Genomic DNA, 27276 nt, shown 5'->3' with positions numbered 1-27276 from the left:
GTGCCGGCTGCAGTTCTGCTGTTTTGAGTAATGGAAGGCATAGTCTACATTGTCGTTCATGTAAAGGCCGCATCGTTAGACATAACATTTGCAATTCTATAATTCTTAGAGCTCTGAGATCCGCTCAAATTCCTTCTATTCTCGAACCCTCTGGTCTTTTCAGATCTGATGGGAAACGCCCTGACGGGATCTCTCAAATTCCCTGGAAGCGAGGTCAATTCTTGGTCTGGGATTACTCTTGTATTGATCCATTAGCTCCTTCCAATCAATCCCTTAACATTCTGGAGAACAAGGAGCTTCTAAAAATTGCAAAATATTCAGAGATATCCCAAGATCACTTATTCATTCCCATCATTTCCACTACCTTGACTACCTTTGGGAACCGTGCTCTTTCTTTCTTCAAGGAACTTGGATCGCTAATCCGCAAACTAACAGATGAACCTCGTGAAGGCTTTTTCTTAAGACAAAGACTCGCCATAGCAATTCACAGGGCCAATTACATCAGCTTCATTGGCAGCCTCATCTCACATGATGATTAGAATATATTTTATATAATTTTAATCGCGTAATGAATAATTTATTAAATAATTAATGAAATTTTATATATAAATATATGATTCTTAAGATTTAAAAAAAAACAACCATGACCTTTATAAAAAAAAAATTGTCGATAATTATTTTAAAATAAAATGTAAATATTCAATTTTGCGATATTTTTTTTATATAAATAAATTGTATATTATTTTAAATAACTGATTATACTTTGTTTATCCTAATTTTTTTTATATTAAATAAATGCATTTAATAAATAAATAATGCGCATATGAATGATGTATAAAGTAAGTAACTAGTTACTTTTGAAAATAAATGTAACTAATAACTAGTTACTTTTGTAAAAATGTAACTAGTAACTGTAACTAGTTATGTTTTTGCCAATGTAACTAGTTATGTTTCAAAAGTAACTTTTAACATCACTAATCATTTCTTAAATATCCGAAATTGTATGTAAGGTTCCTCAACTTATTTCTTTATCTTTCCATCTAGAAAATATTAACTTAATTTAGTAATTTAAAAAATTCTCAATTAAATTAATTTCAAAATAAAATTTATCCGTAAAATAATATGTAGTTTGTATAAAATATAAATACAATATTTTTGATTTTTTTATTGTAAAATTTGATAAATTTAAATAATATAATTTTCTTATAAATATATACTATTAAAAAATACATATTTTATTAAACTATAACACATTCTTTTGGATTTTAAAATATTTTAATCTATATGAGCGAATTATCAACGTGATAACAAGATAAAGCACAAGTGCTAAATATTATTGATTGAAGAAATATAATATGATTGTATAATTTATTATTAGTTAGATATATATTATTTTATTTTTAGGATTTAAATGCATGCCACGGAGGTCTATAATATTTGAGATTCTTATGTTTTTAATACATTTTTTTTGTTGTAATCATTTAATTTGGTTTTAATAATACAATTCGGAAATTTGTTACGCACGGGGCCAAATGGTATGTAAAATTTATCATCGAATACTCAAAGGTATGGAGGAGTTTTGTACATGCGCCACAAAGCGCAAACCATCAACAAAGTGTTAGGTACAATTTAATCTATTTCAAAAATCAGTGATGGTGGGCAGTGTTTAAAAAAGTTAAAAATAAGATAATATATCAATAATGAATGGTTAAATACATTAAGTCCCTCAAACTATTCATGTCATGATAGCCAACATTTCGTTTCTTTTTATATATATAGCATAACGATGACTATTTATATGCGCGCGAGTATTCTCCCCGCGTTTAATTCAAAAGTGCATGCTTTCCGTTATATATTTTTTTAAAAGGGTTCATCATAAACGTGCGGGTGAAAAAGCTGTTGTCTTCCGCGATTGTTATTAGTACAATCCTTGAAAGAGGCCTCCTTTTTAAGGCGAGGCAAAGATGCGTAAGAATTCTTACTGCTCTTATGACTATTGTTTAAGTTTGATTCGTTATTATTATATCGTAGGGTATTAGTTGAATTAACATTTTGATCTCGATTCACGTCATTGGCGACGCGATTAGATTTGCTTCTGGTTATTCTATTCTTATCCTTACCATTCAAAATTCGTCTTTGATAATACGTGTTATTTTCGAGACAATTATTTGTCCTTATCGTTAAATTCCCGTTGTTCGGAGCGTTATTCAACAAATGGTCGGCAATTTTGGAGTCATTGGGAGTATAAAATCGTCGACCATCGGAGTTACTCAAGTTCGATAATTTTAAAAGCGTGTCGCGGTTAAAATAATCGTATTTATTATTGCCGTTTTTGTTTAAGTCGTACAAATCGTTTCTGAGAATATTTGCGATGGTTGGTTTAATAGGGGAAAACATTAATAGTCCCTGGGCATTGAGAGTTGCCTCTTCATGGTTTGAGAGCAGCAATATATCGTTTTGATTGTTATTTAGATTGCCATGATTCAGAAGCCGTTGAGCCGGAGTAGGTATTTGGTAGTAATGGTTTGAGCGTTTGCTGATATCGTGTTGTTTCATATCATGAGCTATATATAAGTGAGGAGGGGTTTGTAAAATTGTTAATCATTATTTTGTTTAAATAATACCTTGTAAAGGAGAAACATAACGTTAATGAATAAATAACAATGAAGATGTATTCGTAAAAAATAACCTCTTTATTCGAAATATTTTAAAATTCGTGGGTAGTTAATTATTCGATTCAAAAATTTAATTCGCAGAATTCGTTTTTAACTGATTCGTATTTTTTATAGGTCCAATTCAACAATAACTTGATTAATCATAAAAATTTTGAGAAACATAAATATTAAAAAATAATATACCCAAGGAACCATTGGCTTTGGTAATATCATCCAAGCCACTGCCTTCGCAATAGCGGTACTCCTTATCGAATCTATAACCCAAACTACCATCTATAGAACTTTGATTGGTCCCGTTGATAATAAAATCCCCCCCGTTCTTATCGTTCGAGGAGGACGATGAGAGAAGTGAGCTTTTGAGCTTTGAACTGCCTTGCGTTAATTTCCTCCTTCTAATCCAAACGTACAACAGGAATCCGGCTACAAGAAACCCGGCGGTAAAAGAACCGAGGCAAGATATAACTAATTTATAATTGTTTTTTTGTTTCACCATCTGTGTTTGATGATCGGATAAAAGAAATTCATTGGCTAGAGTATTCGAAATTTCGGAGGAGATTTCTGTTTTTCTGTCAGAAATATCTCGTGAGTCTGTACGACTCTTTTTCCATGAAACGAAACGGGCAAGAACAGAATTATCGTCAACCAAATCTTCTTCATGAATATAATTTTGCGAGGACTGAATATTCTTCGATTCCCGGTTCGCTATATGGGGATATTTATTTTGTTTTACATTTAAAAATAGTTATACAGAGGAAATTTTATTAAAATCATTGGTCAATTTTTTTTCTTGTAGTGATGCTTCCAACTAATCATTTATTTAAGCCGTCTGAAGTGATTTTTAGACTTTGAATAAGAATCACGCTTATTTAAAAGTTACAAAAATTAAGATTAACTCAGACACAGCCTGAAAGCTTAAGAACACAATTTGAATGCAGGATTCTATAAACAATGTTTTCTTTCTTTCATAGGGTTATAAACAATCCATTTTCCTAAAACTTGATTCCTTTTTAGGTGTTTTTTTATCATTGTTTCATTATTTATCGCCCATCCTTTTATCCCTTGCATATATCTAAAGCTTTTTTGTCATAAAAAATGTCCTAATTAAAAATACTTTGAAGAGGGGAGCACGCTCGTCTGGCCACGTTGATTCCCAAGCATTCGTCAGACTTTGGCCTCCGAGTATTGCAAACTCTGAAACGGGTTTGTTCATTTTTATCAGAATCGCATGTTGCCCAAGTACTCCATGGACCCCAACCTTTATCGTAATTTGATGGGTCGGAATCAGGATACGAAATAGCGGGAAGAGAATGAGATGTTGGAACTATATCAGATTCTTTTTTTAAAAAATGATATTAAGTTTTACATATAAATTTTTTGTAGATCGATTCCTGACATCAATGTATCACTTGAACATATGTTATAGATATTAATACTAGGATTAAAAATAGTCCGCTAAACTATTTTTGCTGTTTATCGAATTTTATCAAGCAATTTATTGAGGACAATTATATTTAATTGAGATGGGATAAAATAAAAAAAAATAAAAATTATTGAAAGGCATTTAAAATTTAGCAGAAGCAGACATATTTAATAATTATATTATAGTTTAAAAAAAATCCTAACTATTATAACCAAAAAAATGAATAATTTGATATTTGGAGGAATATTTTTTCCCCAATTTATAAAATTTATTTGAATATATTTCAGGCCAAATATTAATTTTTTTAAATATTTTGAAATTATTTTCATTGGTTCAAAAAGGAAAGGTCAACGGTGTCCTTAGCACCCCTAAAAATAAAATCATATTGCGCTCGATAAAAAAAACTCATATACCCTATTCAATCGATTCCCTTTAATGAAAACCTAATAAATTTTGATTTATCAAAAATGATGTTTAAGATGACATTAATCCTGGTGGTTTGCATGGAATTTTTTTAAAGAGAGCAATATAGAGATAATTATAAGATGAGAAAATATTCTTTGTCTTGGGGTTTCTGATCCTCTTAGTTAATAATTATATTAAAAAGATTGATTTTATCAAGACTATTATGTTAATAAATTATGTTAAGAAGTTAAAATATCATTGAAACTATTTTTTAAATATAAGATCATTGATTAAATACTTTTCGATTTAGTGAACTTGCAAATAAAAAGAGATGAATTCCTAAATATAATAAAAAGTATATTTATAATATTACTTAAAAGTGTGCATTGTGTGCCAGCGTTCAAAGAACATATTCTACTTTCGGATTTGAGCAAAGGATTAGGTAAGGAATTAAAGGCATCCGCTTGACAACCGAATTTAAGCCTGGTTTGAGTGTAATAACCAACGCTATTATGTGTTACGGGAGAATTTTCAAAATGTTTCAAATCATTTTTTCCTTGGGAGTTCTCGTTGAAGTTTTTTAACAAGTTAGGATTCGTGAAATTGATGATGTACCAATCGGTCCAGTTGGAGTATTTTATGAGGTCTAAAAAAGGGTGCGAAGGGGAGGGAAATATATTTAATTGAAAAAAATCTATATATATATATTTCTTAAAACTAAATTAGAAGATAATCTTAAGTATTATGAGTTTATTATTTTTTTATTAAACAATCGAATAGTTAATTCAAGATTTTGTTCAAAAAAACCAATAATGCTTATAACCGAAACTGGGAAAAAATTTTTTGGGCAAATGACAATCGAATACCAATAAGGAATTGATTAATCATAGGATTATAGTGATTTTCCTAATTATCGAGCTATAACCGAATTTATTTTTAATCGACATCCAAAAATTAGATTCTGAAATCAATATCTTTTTTTTGTATACTCACTCGGACAACCAAAATCGTTCAAGGGGCAACTCCGGATTTCAAAATCGTTTCCCGGGCAATGTTTTCCGTCATTTTGAGGAGCGGGGTTGTTACAATGTCGACTCCTGTTTTGATACAAGACGATGGAATCAAAAGATTTTTGAATGCAATTCGTGTTGCACTCAGGTCGCCATTCAGTCCATTCCGACCAATCGCCGTTTATGGATTCTGGTTTCATTTCTGACAATTTTGTTTGTCAAGGAAAGAAAATTATACAATGTGATTTTTTTAAAAATAAAATGTGTTGAAACATTTTTTGGGTGATGGAAATTTAATAAAACTATTTTATCGATATATATATAATTCGATCATTTAAAACACGTACCAGGACAAGGCGGGTTGGAGATACACACTTGATGATCTTTTTTATTACCCATACAATCGTTGCCGCCGAACTGAGGTCGTGGATTAGAACATGATCTGTACCTGTATCTCATGGCCAAGCCACAGGTATGAGTGCACGCACTCCACGCGGACCATTCAGTCCATTCTCCATTTACTAAACATATTTGGGTTTGCCAAAATTAAATTACAATATAAAAAAATTAACATATATTAGCAGGACCTTTAATGAGTGAATAATCAAATTTTAAGTTAATACTATGTTCATTCTGCATAACGATTTCGGTGATTTATAAAATTTATATCACAAAAAAAGGATAAATTACAATGAAAAATTCAAATTTATCCCTTTAACGACAATTATTCGAATTTATGTAATATATTACCAGTGCAATTCGATATTTGGATTTGAGGTCTAGAGCAATCATCCATGTTATTCGATCTAGGCGACGAGAAAATAGGTTCGTATTCGCAGTATCTCTCCCTACATTGACAACTACCCGGAATCGGTTCTCCCGACAGTGAGACAAGCTTGTCACATTCTCTCCAATCACTCCAATCGGTGTAATGATCATCCTCTCTCCCTGTTTATTTTTGGGATAATTTTCAAATTAAAAAACTTAAATTGTGGGAAAAAATTGCAATTCGTTTTCGAATTTTAGATAGTTTTTTAAAACATTTAATCATCAATAAATCATCCAAATTAGTGTAAAATATTCAATCACTAACTCAAATTTTCGGATTTGCTACTGTGTTCATTTTTCATCTCTAAGGTATTATATCCATCCCTCATATAACTCCGCCCACTCATTTGCGCACCGTTGTACCCACGTCTCTCGAGCTTGTTGCCATCATAGTTAGGATAAGCGTGGTTCAAGGTTTGGCAGGTAGCTATATTAGGTTCCCAATATTGAGAATTAGCGTTAAACGAAAGAGACGAGGGTCTCGGAACGCACTCGTTCATCAACGTATCCCACCCACACAGAGGGTCACCGGATGTAGTGCATAAAAATTTGCTATGTGAATTCCGGTCACACTTGGACAAGGTTAATTTAAGAACAGAGGTATCGGAGAGAATGAATATGAATTTCTGAATAAATTTTATTTATTTTTTTTGGATTAGCGTGGTTTGAAAATGAAATGAAACATAACTTCAAAACTTATTTTATAATAAACTATATAGGACTAGGAAAATTTTTGGACACAAATCTATTAAAATTCTTGAATTATATATAAAATCAAAAAAGAAAATTAATTTAATTTGTTTTTCATGTATTCTAGTATAATTGGATTTTTTTAAGTAAGATAAAACTTTTTCTTAGCCCGTATTAAATATATTTAAAAAAATTCAAAATTCGTAACTTTATAAAATGATAAAATATTTCCAAAATCTTTCATTAAAATTTTTTTTAAGGTTTCGTAAATTTTGAAATTTATAATTTTTACCAAATTATTTTTATACTTCCCATTTAATTTAAATACATAACTGCCCATTTTTTCATATAATTTGTAAAATATAAAATAATATTGCTTACTTTCACAACTTTATGCTAAAATTTATCAAACTTTTATAATTTCTCTAACTTTAAAGAATTAATAAAGTTTCGTAAATTGGATAAAATGATTTGGCCACTATTTTATTTTTTACATTAAAACTAGTTTATTATTTTTTTTTCGTTAAAGTTATGAAAATTTATTAGGAAACAGCCTTATAAGTAAATTTGAATTAAAAAGAATTAAATTTGTTATTTTTAAAAAATAAGAAAAAAAAGTTTAAAAAAAATAAATAACTCACCTCGTCATAACTGAAATACAAGTCTTTAATTCTATTCTTCGGTGTATGGTTCTCGCCAAATTTGCCATTACTCAAATAGGATGAGCCGTAACTTATTGCCTTTTTGGTCTAGGCCCATCATGCGATTTATTTTGCGGCCTTTCGGGGATTCGTGTAATCGCATGATTTCTAAGATGCAGGCTTGATCACGTCGAGAACCCACCATAATATTGTCAAACCCGTAGAGGAGTTTGTACATTAACCCGTTTCCGCTAATTAAATATATCAGGTAGGACTGGTTTTGGGAATCAGTGTTAACGGAATGAACAAGCATATGAGAGAAGCTAAATGAATAAAGAGTAAAATACGATTATAAAATTTCGGAATTATAGACAGAAATGTCCAATACCCGGAAAAATACCCTTATTTCCATTCATATCTTCAGGAAAGAAAGGGGGAAAAAATTAAATACTTAAAAATTGATCATTTTTAAATTTTTGTTTTTTGAACATTCTTTCTATCTTTTTAAGGATGAGGTATTTTTGCGGTGTTATCTTGCCCATGAATATTTTTGTCCGGAGTTATTTTCGGGACATTTCCGACCGTAACAAATGAGATACGATAGAAAAAAACCATCTGATTATTCCAGGGCCCTTTATCAAGAAATAGGGGAAAAGGAGGTATGAATCAATTGCGCCATAAATCGGGGTACCCCTTTAGTGAACATACATAGTCAAATTTTTATAATTGAATTCTTCTATATTTTGGCCTTCCATTGGATTAGGTGGAGGTTAGATACTGGGTTATGGTGATATCAAATAATTAGTATATCCTTGAGAAATTAATTTAACAAATTATTTTTAAGTACATTAAAAAAAGCTTCAATGATATTGAACTCATAAAAAACTATTGTTCTATTTATAGAAGCTTACGTTGTGTCGCTGCCTTGGGTAGAACTACTGTACACTAAAGACGTTGGCAGTATAACCCTTTTCATAGTCTGATAATAGGAAGCCTGACTAACCAATTTTTCTAGTTCGGTTGTATCGTTGAAAGCCAGGAGTCGTACTTTACATAAGTCATGAGACGGATGAGAGTAAGGGTTGGGTTTGGTTATCCAGTAATAATCTTGTTTCTTATCAACGTTGCCACGTGATGAAGGATTCGGTTCCGCGCTAACCATCTGGTAAGTGTAAGGGCCGGAAAAGACCTCGTTCATGGTTGTCATATTGTAGGCGCATATGGCAGATACCTTGGAGCTTTAGAAATATAAAAAATATTAAACCAGTTTTATTATAGATTTTTTTTTGAAACAAATTAATCATTAGCATAACAAAATAAGAAAAAAATATTACGTGGGATCTTCGAACAGCGCAACAAAGATAGAATTTTCTACGTCAAAATGAACATCGATTATAGAGTCAAGTGTATGTGTTTGAAAGAGGAGATCATCATCCGTTTTTATAGTGATAGGGCAGGTTATTCTGGCTTTTCTAAAAGTAATCCAAACGTTGTCATACATAAGAGTACCCCCTTTGTCATTTTTGCACACCCTACTCACTCGCGAATATACCATCTTTAGTTTATGTTTTCATGCATTTTTATTAAATAAAAACATTAATATTATTTTTTTAGAAACATTGTAAACATAATAACTTATAATATAGTTTATTTATTATATAATTTTAAATATATTGGATGAAAATGTTATCTTACGTTTTTAAAATCCTGGGCTTCTTTGGCTACTTCTTTGAAAAATGTGTAAACGAAATCGCCAATGTTGAATATCGCGATAAATTCGGGCCCTAATTATATTTCGTAAAAAATCGAAATAATATTTTTTATTTTATTTATCAAAATCATAATTTTCGAAGTTTATCAGATAATAACTACCTTTCTAAAGGATTTTAAATAAATAGTTTCAATAAATTTCAGCATCATAAAAAAATATACATTAACTAGTATAAGAAATTTTTGTAATACTAATATACGTAACATTATGTAGTGTAAAATTTTTTAAGAATCATATTAAAACAATTTCGTTTTCACGTCAATGGGAGCAAAATTTGCGTATAGAATATAACGTCCAAATTTACATTTTATACTAAACCATATTTATTTTTCCTTTTCATAGTTCTAGCGTTTATTAATGATCAAATAATTTCCTTATCCCCATTACTATCATTGCACGTTTAAAAGAAACAAATTTTATAATATTGATATAGAAATAATAACAAACTTTTCAGCCAATCTTTGTTGTAAGCGTATTGCATTGTTCTGAGAAAAGGATCAGGTCCGAGACTTCTGTAAAATACTGCATCTTTCCCAGATAAATCTAACCAAGTTCCAACATAGTAATTTGCTGTAATAGGATCTATTAGGGAAACTGAAGGAACGAAGGAAGCGAAGGGGGCTCGGCCTTTACCGTCCATCGTTTCAAGTATGCTCCTCAGGTTATTAAACTTTGAGGAAAAAAAATATATTTGGTTAATGGTAATAGTGTTGTAAAATCGCTCCATTTGAGCCGACTTTAAAAACAGCTACATGATATTAGCCAAAATTTGCCTATAAGCCACGAGATTTTAATAATAGATGTCCAACTCTTTGTTCCATCAATGAGCAAAATCATCAAGCTTGCGTAATATTTTTCTTGACAAAAGACTGAGTTAGCCGTTTTAAAAAATCGGCTCAAATGGAGCGATTATGCATCACTGAATGGTGGTGTAAATTTAAATTTTCTAATGATAAAAATTCCTACATATAGCTAATGTGAGGCCTTATTACGATGAACTAAAAACAAAAGATTTTTATTTATGAATAAAAAATTGTTTAAAATCTGCTGTAAAAAAACTAAATTGATTATTATTTCTCATTCCGACATAGATTTTTTAATCAATTGAAGGAGTAAAAAATTTATTTTATAAAACTTTCAATTAATAACACTTTTTTTAGTTATTTAAAATATATAAATAATATTTAGAATAACTTGATGCCAAGAACACGTGGGATCTAAGCTATTGGTACCGCAAACAAATAATTTGTTATTATATTGGTGCATAATTCTGATGTAATTGGCGCATTCCTCCTATAATTATATTGATTATAATAAATATAGCTTTTCCTTTTGCAGTTTCATGGTGTATTTTTTTAATATTAATTAGATACGGATAGGACACCGATGTGACTAAAAAAAACTATGAAAAATATGGTCTAAGCAAACTAGATCTAAAATTATTTAAATAATTCCTAAATGATCCTCCTATTTTAAAAAAATATGAAAACTAATCGCATATTCTATTTTATCTAAAACGTTTTTTATCTGAATTTTTTTTATCTCCTAATATTAAAATTATCGTCGAAACTAATACAATAATTAATTCCAAAAACATTTTAATAAAATATAAAGTGTATATATATACAATTTGTTTATTATAAAAATTTAATAGAACTTGTTTCGAATCTTGGTGATGGGTCATCATGCAATCCTTGTGAATCTTTGGATCTGATACCAAATTAATACTTTCGATCTCCTCCAAGGTATCAATATTTAATCGTATCAGATGATCCCTGGATTAGGGCAATGATAATAAAAACAAGAAAAATTGTACATAATAGTTTAGTAAATCAGGCTACAAATCTTCAAAACTTTGTTTTATTAATTTAGAAAGACCAGATTTTGCCTAAAATAATTAGAGAAAAAAAAATTGTGGTGCGTTTTTGAGCTATTACTCACATGATATTAAATTATTAATATGATTTAATATTTCATATTTAAAAAATACACAAATTTTATAGGACAAATTGTCTGAAATATACAGGGAAAGTAAATACAAGATAGAACATAATTCGGGCAAAATTAAGTCTTCCAATATTAAAAAAGGCGCAATAATATAATACTTTTTAAAAAAATGCGAGAAACCAGGGGCTGAATTTTCTAAACACACACGGCTTATAAAATTTAATTTGCTTTTTATTAGTTGAATTTATATGAGGAGTCGGATTAACACAGCTTAAGCAAATTGATTTAAATCAATTTTTTTGAATACAAATCACGATTTAAAATTAATTTTCTTTTTTTGCTGGTAATTTAAATTTTAATAAATATTAGTCTTTATTTTTAAATAAAAAAATTTGATTATATATTATCTTATTATATTTTGTATTTAAGTTAATTATATGCGAAATTAAACTAATTAAAAATAATTTTTAGTGGGTTAGTTAGACTTGAAATTAATTTTATAATAGAATAAACTCCTATAAAAAATCAGTTTAATTAAAATTGGTTAAATTTAAGGATTATAATTTTTATTACTTCACTTTGCCATTATTTAAATAAATATTGATATTTTGATATTAAGAAAATTAATACATATTAAAATTAGTATAAATTGGTATTATTAAATATTGATAATTACAGATAATAAGGATAACGTACTTTTTAGTCAATCGCAAATAGCTTTCTTTAACAATAATTTATTCTTAAATTTGACAAAAAGAGTTTTTTAACGTAATAAAATATATTTAGGACATAGAAAAAAAATTGTGATTTAATCAAAAAAAATGAATTTTTCATATTTTTACCGACCCTACAGTAGTGGGATATTAAATTAGTTAGGGTGTATTTTATGTTATATATATGCTAAATTTTAGTTTAGTACAGTTTACCATTTATTCCTAGAAAAAGAGAATTAATCCAATTCTATATAAAGATAATAAATTATTTTTAAAAGAAAACAAAATTAAAATATTCAATTATAGCTTCTAGCAAAGGTGTATCGAGATCGACAATATAAAAAAAATGACAAAGTTCTTAATTTCTCGTTTTAAGCGAGTATGTATATTTTTTTTAAATAAAAATATGACAATTATCAATTCATTACCATATTTTTAAAGAATTTTATACACACTCTCATCATTATAATATGATGTGATTTCGCCCAGAAATATTTATTATTAAAATAGAACTTACCAATAAAAAAGAGGAAAACAATGATATTTCGTCTATATATCATAATAAAAAACAATTTTAAAATAATAAACCTAGCTCCGACTATAACAGTATGAGTATTAGGGTCGTTAACAAGGACGCTATAGTTTCTCGTGTGCGCTGATGAGTATTTCATAAGATACGGCTGGATTTCTATTAAGTTAAATATAAAAGTATATACCTTTTTAAAATGGCCATTTTATATTATTTTGTTAATTTTCCTTCGAGTTATTGGCGGAGTTTGAAATACTCTTCAAAATAAAAAAGATCTTCAAGGATTTTTATCAAATTTTACCTAAAAATCTCAAATTTCATGATCTTCACAAATACTTTTTGTTGAAAATTTTGAGGAAAAAAATCATCTAATAATATTTTTTCTCTCTCTCAAACTCTGGTTTTGGGGCATAGCAATACACTCCAACAAAAATATGGCAGATATAAATTTTAGCTCCGATCCGATTTTAAAGCCCGAATTTTTTACCCTAGGATTTATTTTACGGTTCCAGCCCCAAATTTTAAAATGTCTGGCTTATTTTACACAAATTGTTTCAAAGGCTTGGTCTTAATTTAGCCGAATTTAAATAAAGATTTAACAAAAATAAAATTACGAAAGCCTCGGGAGTTTGATATTATGAACAAAATTTCCAGGTTTGCATACAATTTTTTGGATAAATGGGTTATTCATTTTAAAAAATTAAAACAACACTATGGCCGGTATACTCGGAAAGGGGTTTGGTGCACACTGAGGAATATCAAACCTAGCGTAAAAAAAATTCTCCTCTCTTAAATAATTGTAAGTTGTGAAAGTTTGTTAAACCATTATATTTAAATAAAATATATAAATTTATATAAAAAATAATGGTAAAGGTGAATAGAATTTTTTACACTTATTAGAAAACAATACTAATTATATTTATGTTAAAAGAAGTTTACATTAGAAAAAAATATATATTTTTTTAAATTAATTATGGAGGAGAAAAAAAACGTGAAACCACAAAGCTATTTTTTTTTATTTAAAATAATTTAACTAAATAAAATGAAATGTTATCTTTCAATTTAGATCTTTTATCTTAATAAATTCATTTCTATTATGTATTGTATATTAATAAATTAATATTGCATTCAAAATATTATAAACTGCATAATTTTATTTTATTAAATTATAGAAATCATCATATTTCTACTTTTGTGAATATACGCTAAGCAAATTTTTTATTAAAGTCATATAAAAGTAGTAAGAAAAATATAGTAATGTGCATCATATAATAGCGAAAAATATACATTGTCAAAAAAAAGTTAAGATATTATCAAAAGGTCGTATAATGTTTGAAAAAAATAATAATATTAAATATTATTGTATAACGTTTAAACAAAAATAGGATTTATTGAAAAGGTAGTGGTCTTGTAAAATATGATTTGTCAATAAATTATAAATAAATATATTATAATTGGGATCCTTTTTGATTGAGCAAAAAATAATATTATAATGACTGGTTATCGATTTGCCTTTTCTTTGAAGACTGTGATTATCACATTTGCGAAGTTTGCTTTTATTCGGTTTATTTATAGATTGATCAAAATTTCGTGATTGTTGCAAAAATTGGGTTCCAGCGGTATGCAATCAAAATATTTACAATTTTTGCAGGAGTATGAGGCCTCGGGGTAGCCGTAGAAAACGATGAAAAGACCCGTATATAGACACACGACACCTATAGCCGAAAGGATGAGTGTCACGAGCTTGCGTCTTTTATCGAAATGTCCGAAAGTCAAGTAGGGCATGAGACAAAATGACATCAAAAACCCGAAAACGAAGCCGAACACGTGGGAATAGTTGTCTATCCATGGCAAGAAGCCTAGCAATATCAAGAGGGTGTAGAGGAAAAGCATTTTGATGAGAGCCAGGGAAGGTGACTTGAGAATTTGCCAAGCTTGAAACAATTCGACCAGCAAGCACGCTAATACCCCAAATTGGGAGCCCGAAGGACCAGCGTCGGCTCGGTCGGGTAAAAATATAGCACTACCCAGGTTTCCGCCCATACCGCTGACAAAATATAGGACACCTAACCTGAGAGGACCGCATAACTTCTCCAAATCTCTCATCAGAGTGAGTTGAAAAATCACAGTGATGCATAGATGAAGGAGACCGGCATGGAGAAAAAGGGATATCCAAAGCCTGTATATCTGGTCAGGAATTTTGACGATTTTGAATACCATTTGTTGTCGGTATTGCAATACACCATGTTTTTTAGATTGAGGAGTGGGTAAAGTTGTCGAAAAGGGTAGCATGCCGCAAACATCTGCTAGACAATCGACTTGGGAACAGAGATTAGCCTCCCCGTGAAAGTGGCCTCTAACAAATGAGCAATACGATTGCGTGGTCACTATACAAACACCTCGGATACCTATGCAACATGGTTTACCGATAATGTCACAGCTCATGTGTGGCGGTAATAGATAGGATGTCTCGTCATTCTCTAAACCGTATCTACTGTTATCTTCCTTTTTAGATGTCATCACGTGTTCGTTCTTTGATTTACTTTTGCAAACGGGCCAGAGCGTTAAATCGTTGGGCCAAGGTCTCAAGTGTGTAGATTTTGGATTATCACAATAGTTTGGATCTTGACCACACACTGTTCCTACGCTGGATGAATACTTGATCCAATCAAAAAATTGAACATCCAGACAATCGGCCCTCGCACTTTGAACACACCCTGAACCATCTCTACGCACACAACATGCCGTTTTGTTTTCCGATGCATGCCTGAGCTCGATTTCCTTCCACACAACGGGATCTTTCCTCATACAAGGAGCGTATTTAGCGCCTAAATGGATCAATGAAAACGGAGTCGGGCCGACCCAAAAATTTTCAGGTTCTAAAAAACCTGCCTTTTCAAGAGATAGCGATGTTTTTAACAAAATCTTCTCGTGTTGTCTAAGACCAAAACCCCAGGGGCCTATACCATATATGATGAGGGCGGCGATGGTGACTATTATTTGAATCGTTGTTATCCAGTAAGTAAAAAAAGGCCGGTAATCTTCTAGCCTCTTGATGCTCTCCACCAAATTTGGGTCTTCCCATATTTTAGTCGCGTTGTACCCGGAATCATTGATAAGGTCCATAAGCATACCCTGACCTATGTATCGTTTATTAAGTTCGGATGATTTGCTCATGACTTTATGAATGACGTCCTTGCCGATTCTCTTCATGCCGCTGAAAGCTAAATGTTCTGGTTTGGGTTTCGAATAAGTAATTTTGTCTCCTTCCGCAATATGTCTGGGATGGTAGGGCTCGTAGTGTTTATACCGTTCTGGTGGCTCTGAAAAGGTAATGCTTCCTAAGGCCCTTTTATATATTTGTGCTTTGATATCTACGATCTTTTTAGTACTATCATTAATTGGATGTCGAGTTTGAGATAAATTTCCAATAGTTGGTGAGTAATCGAAAAATACCTCGTCACTTATGTAAGATGAATCGGCGGGTAAAGTACCCTTTTCCAGGCGCCTCATATCCAAACCATCAGCCACATCGACAGGAGTTACAATTGTAGTTGGGGTTGTTTGGTCGCTTGAAGGTTTTCTAAAATCATTTAAAGAACTAGGAGTAAAACTTCTAGTCCTACATACTAAATTGGTAGGTTCATTCCTAAAAGAGCGATATATAAACGGGTGCTTAGCGGTAGTAGAAGTGTCTATCTTCCTATCATCGCGCAATCTTTCTCTCAAGTTCTTTAGTCCATCCCATGCTATTTCGGCTACCGATTGCCGCCTACTAAGCTTTCTAATCACGTCCAACTTTTGGTTCTCTCTATAATCGAGACTACTTTTTGACAAAGTGGGCTGCTTTTCTATATTAATATTCCTTAATTTTTCGGAATATTTAATGCCATCTTCATCAGTTCTATGATCAATGATCGGATAATCGACTTGATCAAATTTATTTACGTCAATCTTGGCCGGGCATTTTAGGTGACCGCATCTCCTTGAAGCTAACCTGAGTCTACGTAGTGAAAAATCCTGGATAGGATCGCAGCTAGGTGATATTCCCAAAAAATCGCGAGTGGTTTGGCTCAGAGATCTTTTAACAATGTCCCACTTTGAAGAAATTCTGTTGTTATCTTTCATCCTGTTGTTTGAAGATTAGGCAAGTTATATCATCAAAATTTGACTATCACAAAGATAAGAGGATTATGATCAAGTTTTAATAGAAAGGATAGTTTTATTCATATAAAAGATAAAAAGGTTATATTTGGATGTATCAATAAAAATTTGTTTATTCAATTTTTTTTCAAAATTTATATTATTAGGTTTCAATTTTTATTTTCATAGTAAATTATTAATGGGTAAAAAAAAATTAAATAAGAGGTAAATATTTTATCAATAAAACTATTATAATAATAACTAATTATATTGTAATCTTTCACCTGTCCACTAATAAAACCAAAATAATAGTAAAAAAAAATCATATTTTTCATACTCTTCATTTATCTAAATAAAATAAAGGTAATTTAAAAATATTTACGTTATTTTATATCATAAAGAGAAGAGAATAAAATAAGAAAAATATTATTTACAAACAAAAAATAAAAGATATAATTATATTGATGAATAAATAAATGTAAATAGGCAGGGAGTTGTGTTTGTCTTGCTTGTCTATCTAATTTATATAAATAAATAAAAATCGAATAAAATTGCAAGGGTAAAAAAAAACATCCATTCATTCATTTTGGGATGTTCGTTACATGTTATTACATTATATTTTATATAAATTCAAATTTCAATTATCCCACTTTAAAAAAAACTACCAACTACTATTTTAGTACTCGAGTAAAATCGACTCACGGCGAAACCAAATAATTTAAAATTAACCTCTAGGACGAAGTTATAATTTTAAAAAATTTTTAGAGATCGGTGGGTACGATTAATATATATTTAAAATAACGGGTCAATTAGAGTTCCACAATGGACGAGTTTTTAGACCGCCCGCTCACAAAATATTTCATACATTGGGCAGGCAGGCGAGTTTTAAAACAATGGGCGGGTGAACTTTGAATATTTTTCGGGTGAAGAGCAGAACAATTATTTTATTAATAAAGAACCAAACCAATCATTAAAAAAAATTCTGGGTTAAATAAAATTTTAGATAAATGGGTTGGTAAATTTAAAAAAAAACATGGGCGGGCGGGAGTTTATGAAACTGGGAAAGGCGGTACAGAGCGAAGGAGAGAGATAGAGACTACCAAATTTGGTTACAATATATATTTAAAAAATGGTAATTTTCGAAAAGCCTAGTCGATAAGGGGGTCACTTGTCAATCCGGTGATTTTGAGTTAGAATCCAGCAAGGATCATGTTATTTTCCTGAAGTCAACTTGGTGGTTTCGTCCTTGGGGAAATGATATATAGTAGATCGACCACATGATTCAGTTAATATAATATTAAAAATAAGTGGGTCTTATTGAAAAATATACATTTGGCAGTGCCTCAAAAATTCTAAAATATATTCGCTCGGTAATGCCTTTAGTAGTAATCATTATCAACCGCGGGAGAGTAAATTAAATTATTTAAACAATGGGCAGGCGGGCGTTTGTCCAAAACTCTAGGCCATATAGATATCCATTTACCACTAACTACTTCCCACAAGGCAGCTCATACAGACTAACTACAAAATGCCCCAAAGCGTCAATTTTATAAAATGCGCAAACCGAGGCATTCATATTAAATTTCTTTATTAAAGGCAGAGCCGGATTTCTGAAAACCCAATCAAATTAATTATTTCCCTCTTAGCACTTAAAAACTTTCCGCCATCTTTGCTTGCGATCCAATATTTTTAATTTATTTCGGATAGAACTTCCATACCCCATTTTTAAAATAATAATTTTTTAAAAAAAATATGTTCGATGCAGGGCAGAGTTCTTTAATTTATAAAATGTTTTTTTTGCTATGCTGATGTTTTTTCTCTTTTATCCTGCATTCACAGTTAGCGCAAATCCGCGGCGAAGTAACTGTGAATGAGGGTTAGTTATTTCAATGCCGTCAATCGCCATTCATAATATAAAAGAATCAATGCATATAAAAATATAAAATTAAGAAAAAATATGTTAGAGCTAGGCTTTTTAAAAAAAAAATTTTTTTGCTAAGCTGGTCAATGTCGTCAATCGTCATTCAAATATAAAATGCATATGTATAATTGTGATTGTGACATAAAAAATTAATAACTAAATATTAAATCATTTTCGATTTTAGAAAATAAAATTATGATACTTAGGTAATAGTTTTGATTTGACCTGAAGTAAAGATTAATATTTAAAGATATAATTATATTATTTATGTAATATAAGAATTCACATAATTTCTCACATAACAGTCATGGCCTACATTTTATAATAGTATATTTTAATTTAATATGGGGATTTATATCTTATCGCATTAAAATCATAAATGTGGACATACACGTAAATTATATTTCGCATTTTAGAACGATGATGCTAATGATAGTATTATCATCCTTCAAAAATCATTTAAAGTGTAATCATTATATTGCAAATATATTATACATACTTGACTCTAATTTAAATGTCAATATTAAAATATTTATTGAAAGAGACTGCGAAAAGTTAATAAATAGTTCAAATTTATTTTAAAAATATCCTATTTTTTTAAGGATAAATATCTATATTTTATAACAATCATATTTTATAGGTTAGTTCCATGCTAAATCCAGGAGTACATAAAGGGAAACGGGCGGGGCAGTGGCCTCGGGCCGTTAATATTGGATTATTTTAGGAACCGTCTAATTTTATATCGTAAGCATAATTTTGTTAAAAATTAAAAAGCTCGATTTCGCCAATATTAAAATCAGCAAAATAAAAGCTTTTAACAATGCTACTAACTATATTAATATTACTTAATTCAGTCATTTATTACAAACTATTTGAATTTTGTGCTCTATTATATTGCATAAATATTATCAAATTCATATTCTTAAAAATGAAGAACTTAGCTCTTTACTAAAGCATAGGTAAATTGCTAGCCCTAATAATTTGTTAAAGTCTGACGAATTTTATATTCGCATCAATTTTTTTTAAAAAGAGTGACCATTCAAATTTTTAATGATTTTTTATGCATGAAAATTATGAAAAAGAGCTTTTTTGAAAGGATTTTGGCATTTTTAGGTAAAATTTGATCAAAAATTTCTATTCTTCAAAAAAAGAAAAGATTTTTTTCAAATTTTGAATATTTTAGATTTAAGTCTAATTAAATTTTCCGGAATTTCCCAAAGAACAAATTTTTTAGCAAAATTTATTGAATGAACCATGCTTTTTTAATAGGACAATCCCAAAGTCAATGAGCAATTGAGCGACTTTTATTCATAATTAAATTTAGGTTATTCGAAAAATCTTGATATGACAAACAAATTTGGTTTTGATAAATTTTCAAAGGAAACCCGTTTTACGGATTTTGATTTCATATAATTTACAAAATTTTTCCAGATTATGACATTTCCCCCGCTTTGTGTTTTAAACTGAGCTTCAAATACTCTTCAAAATAAAAAATCTTCAGAGATTAATAAATTTTTTAAAAAAATTTGAGAATACAATACACCAACGTTTTATCAAATTTTGCCTATAATTATAAGTTTTTTTTAAAAAAAATCTTTTGATCTTCTTTTAAAAAATCTTCTTTCATGATCTTCAATTCTCATAATTTTGGGCAAAAAAATATCTTCAAAGAATCATTGAAGATTTTATTTCTAATAAGATTTTTTGCTCATATTCTTGGACAAAAAATATCTTCAAAGAATCATAAATTTTTTTTATTTCTTCAAACTCTGGTTTTAAATTTCATCTCTCATTTTAAAATGACGCGAATATTGTAAAATTTAAAGAGTAACAAAAATTAAATTTATTTTATTTATGAACCCTACGGTCTAAGGCTGTTATTTCAAAAACTATTACAACTCGCTAAGCTCTAATATATTTATGAAAGAAGCTGACCAAAAAAACGACTTTGAAACAAAATATATTTTTTATAAAAGGGTTTGAAGTGTATAAATAACTTTATGGCCGCGTCATAGCTCGACTTAATTATTGTTCTTGATTCTGAATTCAATTCAGAATAGAAGCCTGGTCACCCATTTTTTTAAATTTTTTTTTATAGATTAGGACATCAGTTTATGAAATTTTTAAAATATGTTTAAAAACAGATATTTAGAAATCTTAAAGGAAGAAAGACGAGCTAGGGCACAGCCTATATTAGAGATAAAAAACCCTTTTTAAAAAACCAGTCGAGATAAATCGTGCCGGATACTTTAAAAAAAAAATTTGGTCAGACCGGGCTAGTATTTTTAAATACATTGAAATTTTGTGAAATAAATTGATACATTTTAAATTTACTAGAAACAAGGCGCAAATATATTTTTATTTGTGTATTATTTTTAACAATTAATTTTTCCATATTTTAAATAAATTGAGGCCAGGCCTGGCGGACAAATAATTTTTATTTTAGGGCGGACTTTTCGTTAGGCATGATGTAGATGACTAGCCTATATATTTAATCCGTATAAAAAAATATTATATTCATTCCTCAACGTTATTTCTGCTTGATCAAGATTTTAGCCAAAATAATATATTATTATGCAAGCCTGGAGATTTTGCTTATAGATAGCATAAAGGTTTGGTAATATTATTATTTCGGCTAAAAAAATTTATCGGGTCATTATTAAAAATTGACCCAAATCGGGCTTTTTAAAAACACTACTCAATGTTTAATAAAGAATGAATAACACTAAACACTCAAAATCAAATAGCATAATATAATTTAATTTTTAAAAAAATACAAGAAGTTTAGGTGAACTGGAAAAATTATGATTACATCTTATCATAAGGATTTTTATAAAAATATTTATATATATCTTTTTTAGTCTAGATTTGGCTAAATTGAATTAAAAAAGATAATTATAAAGTTTTCTATTAAAAATAAGATAATGATAAATGTAATATTTTTTAATTTAATTACCACATTAATTCATAATGTCTTTTTTTTGGTCTATAAATATTATTATAATGATTATTCCCATGTTAGTATTCGAGATTATCATGGCCTGGCTAGTAAAGGTTTTCGATTCGGCCTTTTTTTAACCCGGTCATTAATAATTTTTTATAAAGGAAAAAAATAATACATTTTAGCATAGGGCAGATCTCTGCTTTGTATTATCGTTCTGATAGTATGGCTAGAAATCTTTTCGATTTTCCAAATAAAAAAATTGCCACGTAATGGGGTACTAAAGATCATATGGAAGCATATAAAAAAATTATACTGGGAACCAGGACTGTGCCGATATTTCGCGTATAACCGAATCAATCCGAATATTTTTATTGTATTTGCTTATTTAATTATTAATTAATACATAATTAATTTCATATTAGATTGATAAAAGGAACCAATATTCAATTTATTTGTAATAAAAAAAATCTCTTCAATAAAAAGGATTTTAAGAATCTAGCGGCTCAAATTTCTCCAGTAAAAAAAGACGACTTTAGTCAAATAATTACCTAAGCTTGGAGATTTTGCCACAGATGGTAGAAAGATTTGAACATCTATAGGGGAAAATTTCCAGGTATTGTAATAATATTTTGGCTAAATCTTGATTTCGATATCTATTATAGGATAAAATTTCAAACCTCACATTATTAAACTAGTTTTAAAATAAATTAGATTGAACTCAAGTGTCCCTTGTCCGCTATACCCTGGTCTCTACTATTCCTTTTTTTATTCTTTGCAACCTGATTTCAAATTTATAATTTAATATCATTCACTATGTTATTCGAGTTATTCAAAGGCTTATTCTTTGATACATCACAGGATTCACTGAAAACTGTTTTACAAGTCAAATAATCAATTTAATTATTGATTTTCAATTTGCGTGCCAAAGTGGAAAATAATTATTTCTTTAAAGCTAATTATTTTACCAATCCTATCTCTATTTAACCTAGAATTGCAAAAATTAGAATAATATTTTTTTAACAAAGAGTCAAATTCGAAAATTTAACATATAAAAAATATTGTATGATACATCCCGCTGATGTGACAATTATTGTAAAAAACATTTAAACTAAATTATTTTGCGTTATTATATATATTATAATAAATTTATTCCCATAAAATACATATTTTTTTTAAAAAAATAAATGCATATCAAAGAATTGTAGATGTATCTATTGGTCGGCCAAAATTTCAACAAAAAAAATTATATCCATCCTAGCCCAGTATATATTTTTGGCATGGATTTTCATTTGTGATCATTTTTTCTAAAATTTTCATTTTGAATAGTGGTTGTATTTTATAAATTGTTTAAAAGAATAGACTGTATTTCGGATTAATTCATCCCATCTCTAGTTTTAACTTTTTTAATTGAAATATAATTTAGTAATAAAATATATAATAGCCTATCCCACAGTTTAAAAAAAATCACCCTATTTTTAATAATATTATTATCATATTATAAATTATAAAACTAATTTTTTTTAAAAAAAATATTTTGTTAAACTATTTTAAAAAAGTAAAAACTTACCTTTTTTAAAAAAAAAACTCAATTAAATATAAAAGTTTAATTGACATTTTATATTTGATGACAATAAATATCATACACTACACAACACGTGAAACTTTAAAAATTCTTCCCAAGACCTATTAACCCGTTTAAAAGAAAATTATAGATTTATTTTTACTTTTATAAAATAAAATTTCCAATTATAATTATTCAATATTTTTTTACATTAAAAATAATGAGCGAGGAGAAGGATCATATTTTCTTAATTCATAATAATTATAAATATTTTTTAAAATTTTTTATACAATAAGTATAGTATAAGAAAATAAAAATATTGCGTTTCATTATTAAAAATATTAAAGTTTTTAAACTATTAGCAATTATAAATAAAAATGATTTTATAAATTTATTAGCTGAATAAATGAAAAAGAGATGACAATTATCACACAAAAAGAATAAAATATACGAAATCGAAATGGCGTCACAAATGTAACCCATTCATAATTTTAAATGTACTCGATAAAATAAAGAGTTTACCCGACAACCTAACTTAATGTTTTTTAAACATATTATCATGAAAGTAATTCGAAACTCTATCTACCAACCCGATTGAAGAAAACCCACCACCCGTAGGTTTGGGAAAACCCACCCGTCCATAGGATATTAAATTATTATTTTTTATTTTAATGGTGGGTCAGAATAAAAAAAATATTTATTGGGTGGTATAAATAATGAAATCGACTTATAGGTCTGAAAAGAGGAGAATATGGGCACTCTTTAAAAAATATTTTATGAGCGGGATGGGATAATGTTTATTAAAAATTATATCCTTATGAAACCTGCATATTTTATAAAAAGTAAATAATAATTATAATAATTATTTATTATATTACAAATGATGATTTGACGGGTTATATTAATAATTTATATATGCAATGTAACTCGTTACTTTTAAAATGTAACGAGTAGTTTAAAAAAAACACATGCCACAAAATACTTTTTAAACATGTAATTAGCAGATGAAAACTAGTTCCTTTTCAAAAGTAACTTCTAACAATAACAACACTAATAAATATTGTATGAATATAAGAATCATGAACCAACCAAGCGGGCAGTTATAATATTTATAAAGGGTGGGCAAAATATTTCTACAACCATGGGATGGCTTAAATCGAATTATTTTCCCGGTAATTATATTTTAAAAGTTAAAATCTTTCTATGACCAAAAAAAGACGAGAGCGGTCAACTAACGGAGGCTTAATATCGAACTAATATATTTCTATTATTTAACCAGGATATTTTTTTTAAATATCAGTTCAAATTTAAATTACCTACTGTACGTACTGTTATTATATTAGATCAAATTAGATAATAAATTTATAACAGATTGATAATTCTATCCATTTTCCTTATTATTGTAATATATAATTGTAATTACTTTTATTTATATAAATATTATATTAAAATGTATCATGATCATGAACATGATTTGACTATTATATATATAAAAAAAATTGAAACTTTTTTAAAAGCAATGGGAAAAAAAAATATATATTAAATTATATCATCATCGCAAAATTTTCACCTTTTGACAAAAAAAAGAGTTTTTCCCCATTTCGTGCTCATTATATTTTGTTATAAAAAAATTTTTGTTAAAGGTTGGATGAATTGAATTAATAATACATATTAAATATATATTATATAACTATTAAATTTAAAAAATGTCTTCCATTATTTTATATAGTAGTATACAAAAAAATGGGGGGGGGGGGAATTAAGAAAATTTCAAAGATTTCTCTTATTATTTATACATATTAGCATAGTTATAATATAAAAGAAAAAAATTTAATCACCGTGAAAAATAGATTTTGTAAAATAATTCGTAATTAGATATGCGATGACAACGACAAATAAATATGCGGAATAATTGCATTGATATTTTATATTATATTAAAAATAAAATTATTAATGGGTAATCAGATACATAAAATGTATAGCTATCGCATAGTAATTTGTATTTCCTCTTCCTTTTTTTTTATAAAAAAATATATATTTGAAGGTAAAAATAAAAAATTTATTTCCCCCCCCCCTCCATTTTAAAAAATATATAATTTATTCGCAAGATAATTGACTAAAGAATATTTTTAAATTGTGAGAAAAATTGTAACAAAAAGGTACATTACCAGCGCTAATATTTTAAATTTAAAAACGCGTATAAATATAACCAATCTTAGTTTGGCTTTAAAAAATATTTTAATACCAGAAGAATTTTAAAAAATTAGCAAAATCGTATATTGTGTTGTTAAAGTAAATAGTTACTTTTGGAAAACGTATCTTAAATTATTTCTTAATTTAAATTGCATTTTCATTTAAATTTGGAAAAAAAAATTAAATTATTTAAAAATGATGATCTGTATAAATAATTTTGGATTACATTGGAAAATATAAAGAAAAGATTCTATATTGACTATGTCGTACGCTATGGACATTTTTATTTTAGATTTTCTATCCCAACAGTCCCTAAGGCTCATCTATCCCCGTACCACTTTAAAATAAAGGATAAACTATATTGACATGTGTCGCCTAGTTTTTTTAGTTACTCCTATCTTTAGTGATTCAAATGGTCAACGTTACAAATTAAATTTTTCAAAATCTTTGGGGGTGATTTAAGAATAATTCGGTGAGAATAAGTCGGAGAAAATATATTCCTTTGACAGGGCTTTAATTGGTGCATTCTGCTGAGAAATAAAAAAATTAGAATATATGGGAAATTTATAATGGGTTTCTTATGTATTCAAAACAAACGATATAATATGCCATCCTTTAATGTTGTTAAACGGCCCGATTACGATTTTAGCCTGTGAGCTAATTTAGCAGCATCACCTTGCATGTTATTTTATAACCACTAAGAACGCTTGATGATTTAATTTGACATTACAATATAATTATATAATAAATTCAATCCCATTTTATTAATTTTCAGGCTAATATGCCTTTACTTGTATTTTATAACGTTTTAACTATTGGTCATTTATGTTACGATTTTGGCAAAATTATAAACGTTCTATTTCTTACAGTTTTTAATACACTTTTTACAATTATAGTAGATTGAACATAAAATCTGAAAATATTTATTATAATGCTAACATTTTTATTCCGAATAATATAATTTTTGTATTAAGGTGCCAATTATTTTTATATACATTGCATAATAAAAATTTGAACTAAAAATTCTCCATCTACGGAGTATTATAAGTTAGTGATCTGCATCGGGACTAATTTTTCAAGCCCGGCCCGACCCGAATTTATTTAAAATAGAAATTAATTTTTATATTTACTCAAAATAAAAGACATATGTTATATGTCGTTTAGTTTCAATAAATAAAATCAAATATTTTTATTTTACATAAAAAATACAATATAAAATTGAGAAATTTAGATATATTTAAAAAAAATTCCAAGGTCCGACCCGGCCCAAATTTTTTTTAAAAATATTAGGCCCGGCCCGGGCCTAACTTTGCAGATCTCTATTATAAGTAATATTAAAAAATTTGGGTTTTTAAAGGGTTCAATCAAATATTATAACATTTTTTTTACCTCTAAAAGATAAAAAGTGTCCGACGAAAGGAATGGGATGACTAAAATCAGAATTTAGCGGGAGTAATGCCATCAATAAAAGATTAAAGTTTAGGATAGGAACCATATTCAGGATAGGTTGTCGTGTTGTGACCAAGTATATAACGAATTTAATTGGGATATTAGTTGGATAATTCAAAACGTCGGTAGTCGTTCATCTGTAAAATTAAATTCAAAATTTATAAAGGTAAAATCTAATAATATTTTTTTAAATATTATAATCTAAATGTTGCATCTAAAATAATTATTTTTTTTTCACAATTTAATTAATATATAGAAGAATATATTTATATGATACACACAAATGATTATTTATAATTAATTATACATAGGATAAAGTGCAATATTAATATTTTTTTAAATTATAATAGGAAAGTACAAAATAATTACCAGTTTGCTTAGTTGTAAAAGACCTCAACAAAATATAGATTTTAATTCCCAAACCACTTAAATCAGA

At 28.3% G+C, this 27276-nt stretch overlaps 2 protein-coding genes across 2 annotated transcripts in view; both read right to left on the bottom strand.

Annotated features, from left to right (window-relative positions):
• Positions 1–1294: 1294 nt before the first annotated feature.
• LOC135930246 (semaphorin-5A-like) overlaps positions 1295–27276 on the bottom strand; it is a 35073-nt gene continuing 9091 nt past the window's right edge. The window contains exons 2-19 of the mRNA XM_065467028.1: positions 26781–26977; positions 12689–12788; positions 11098–11215; positions 10635–10733; positions 9888–10110; positions 9365–9453; positions 9004–9224; positions 8581–8907; positions 7741–7992; positions 7523–7529; positions 6604–6964; positions 6261–6458; positions 5858–6031; positions 5494–5712; positions 4874–5146; positions 3787–4008; positions 2859–3377; positions 1295–2564 (exon numbers count right to left, since the gene is read on the bottom strand). Coding sequence (XP_065323100.1) covers positions 1861–2564; positions 2859–3377; positions 3787–4008; positions 4874–5146; positions 5494–5712; positions 5858–6031; positions 6261–6458; positions 6604–6964; positions 7523–7529; positions 7741–7992; positions 8581–8907; positions 9004–9224; positions 9365–9453; positions 9888–10110; positions 10635–10733; positions 11098–11215; positions 12689–12788; positions 26781–26886 — 4212 coding nt within the window. The 5' untranslated portion in view covers positions 26887–26977 and the 3' untranslated portion in view covers positions 1295–1860. The remainder of the gene's footprint in view (positions 2565–2858; positions 3378–3786; positions 4009–4873; positions 5147–5493; positions 5713–5857; positions 6032–6260; positions 6459–6603; positions 6965–7522; positions 7530–7740; positions 7993–8580; positions 8908–9003; positions 9225–9364; positions 9454–9887; positions 10111–10634; positions 10734–11097; positions 11216–12688; positions 12789–26780; positions 26978–27276) is intronic.
• On the bottom strand, positions 13926–16920 carry LOC135930088 (inactive rhomboid protein 2-like). The gene has a single exon (XM_065466873.1). It carries the CDS (start codon positions 16755–16757, stop codon positions 14199–14201), a length of 2559 nt encoding a protein of 852 aa, XP_065322945.1. The 5' UTR covers positions 16758–16920; the 3' UTR covers positions 13926–14198.

This window comes from Gordionus sp. m RMFG-2023, chromosome 5 (assembly GCF_954871325.1).
Source record: "Gordionus sp. m RMFG-2023 chromosome 5, tfGorSpeb1-WG-v2, whole genome shotgun sequence".
NCBI classification, from domain to species: domain Eukaryota; kingdom Metazoa; phylum Nematomorpha; class Gordioida; order Chordodea; family Parachordodidae; genus Gordionus; species Gordionus sp. m RMFG-2023.
The sequence above is the reverse complement of the archived record's forward strand: the minus strand, read 5'-3'. Positions and strand labels throughout refer to the sequence as shown.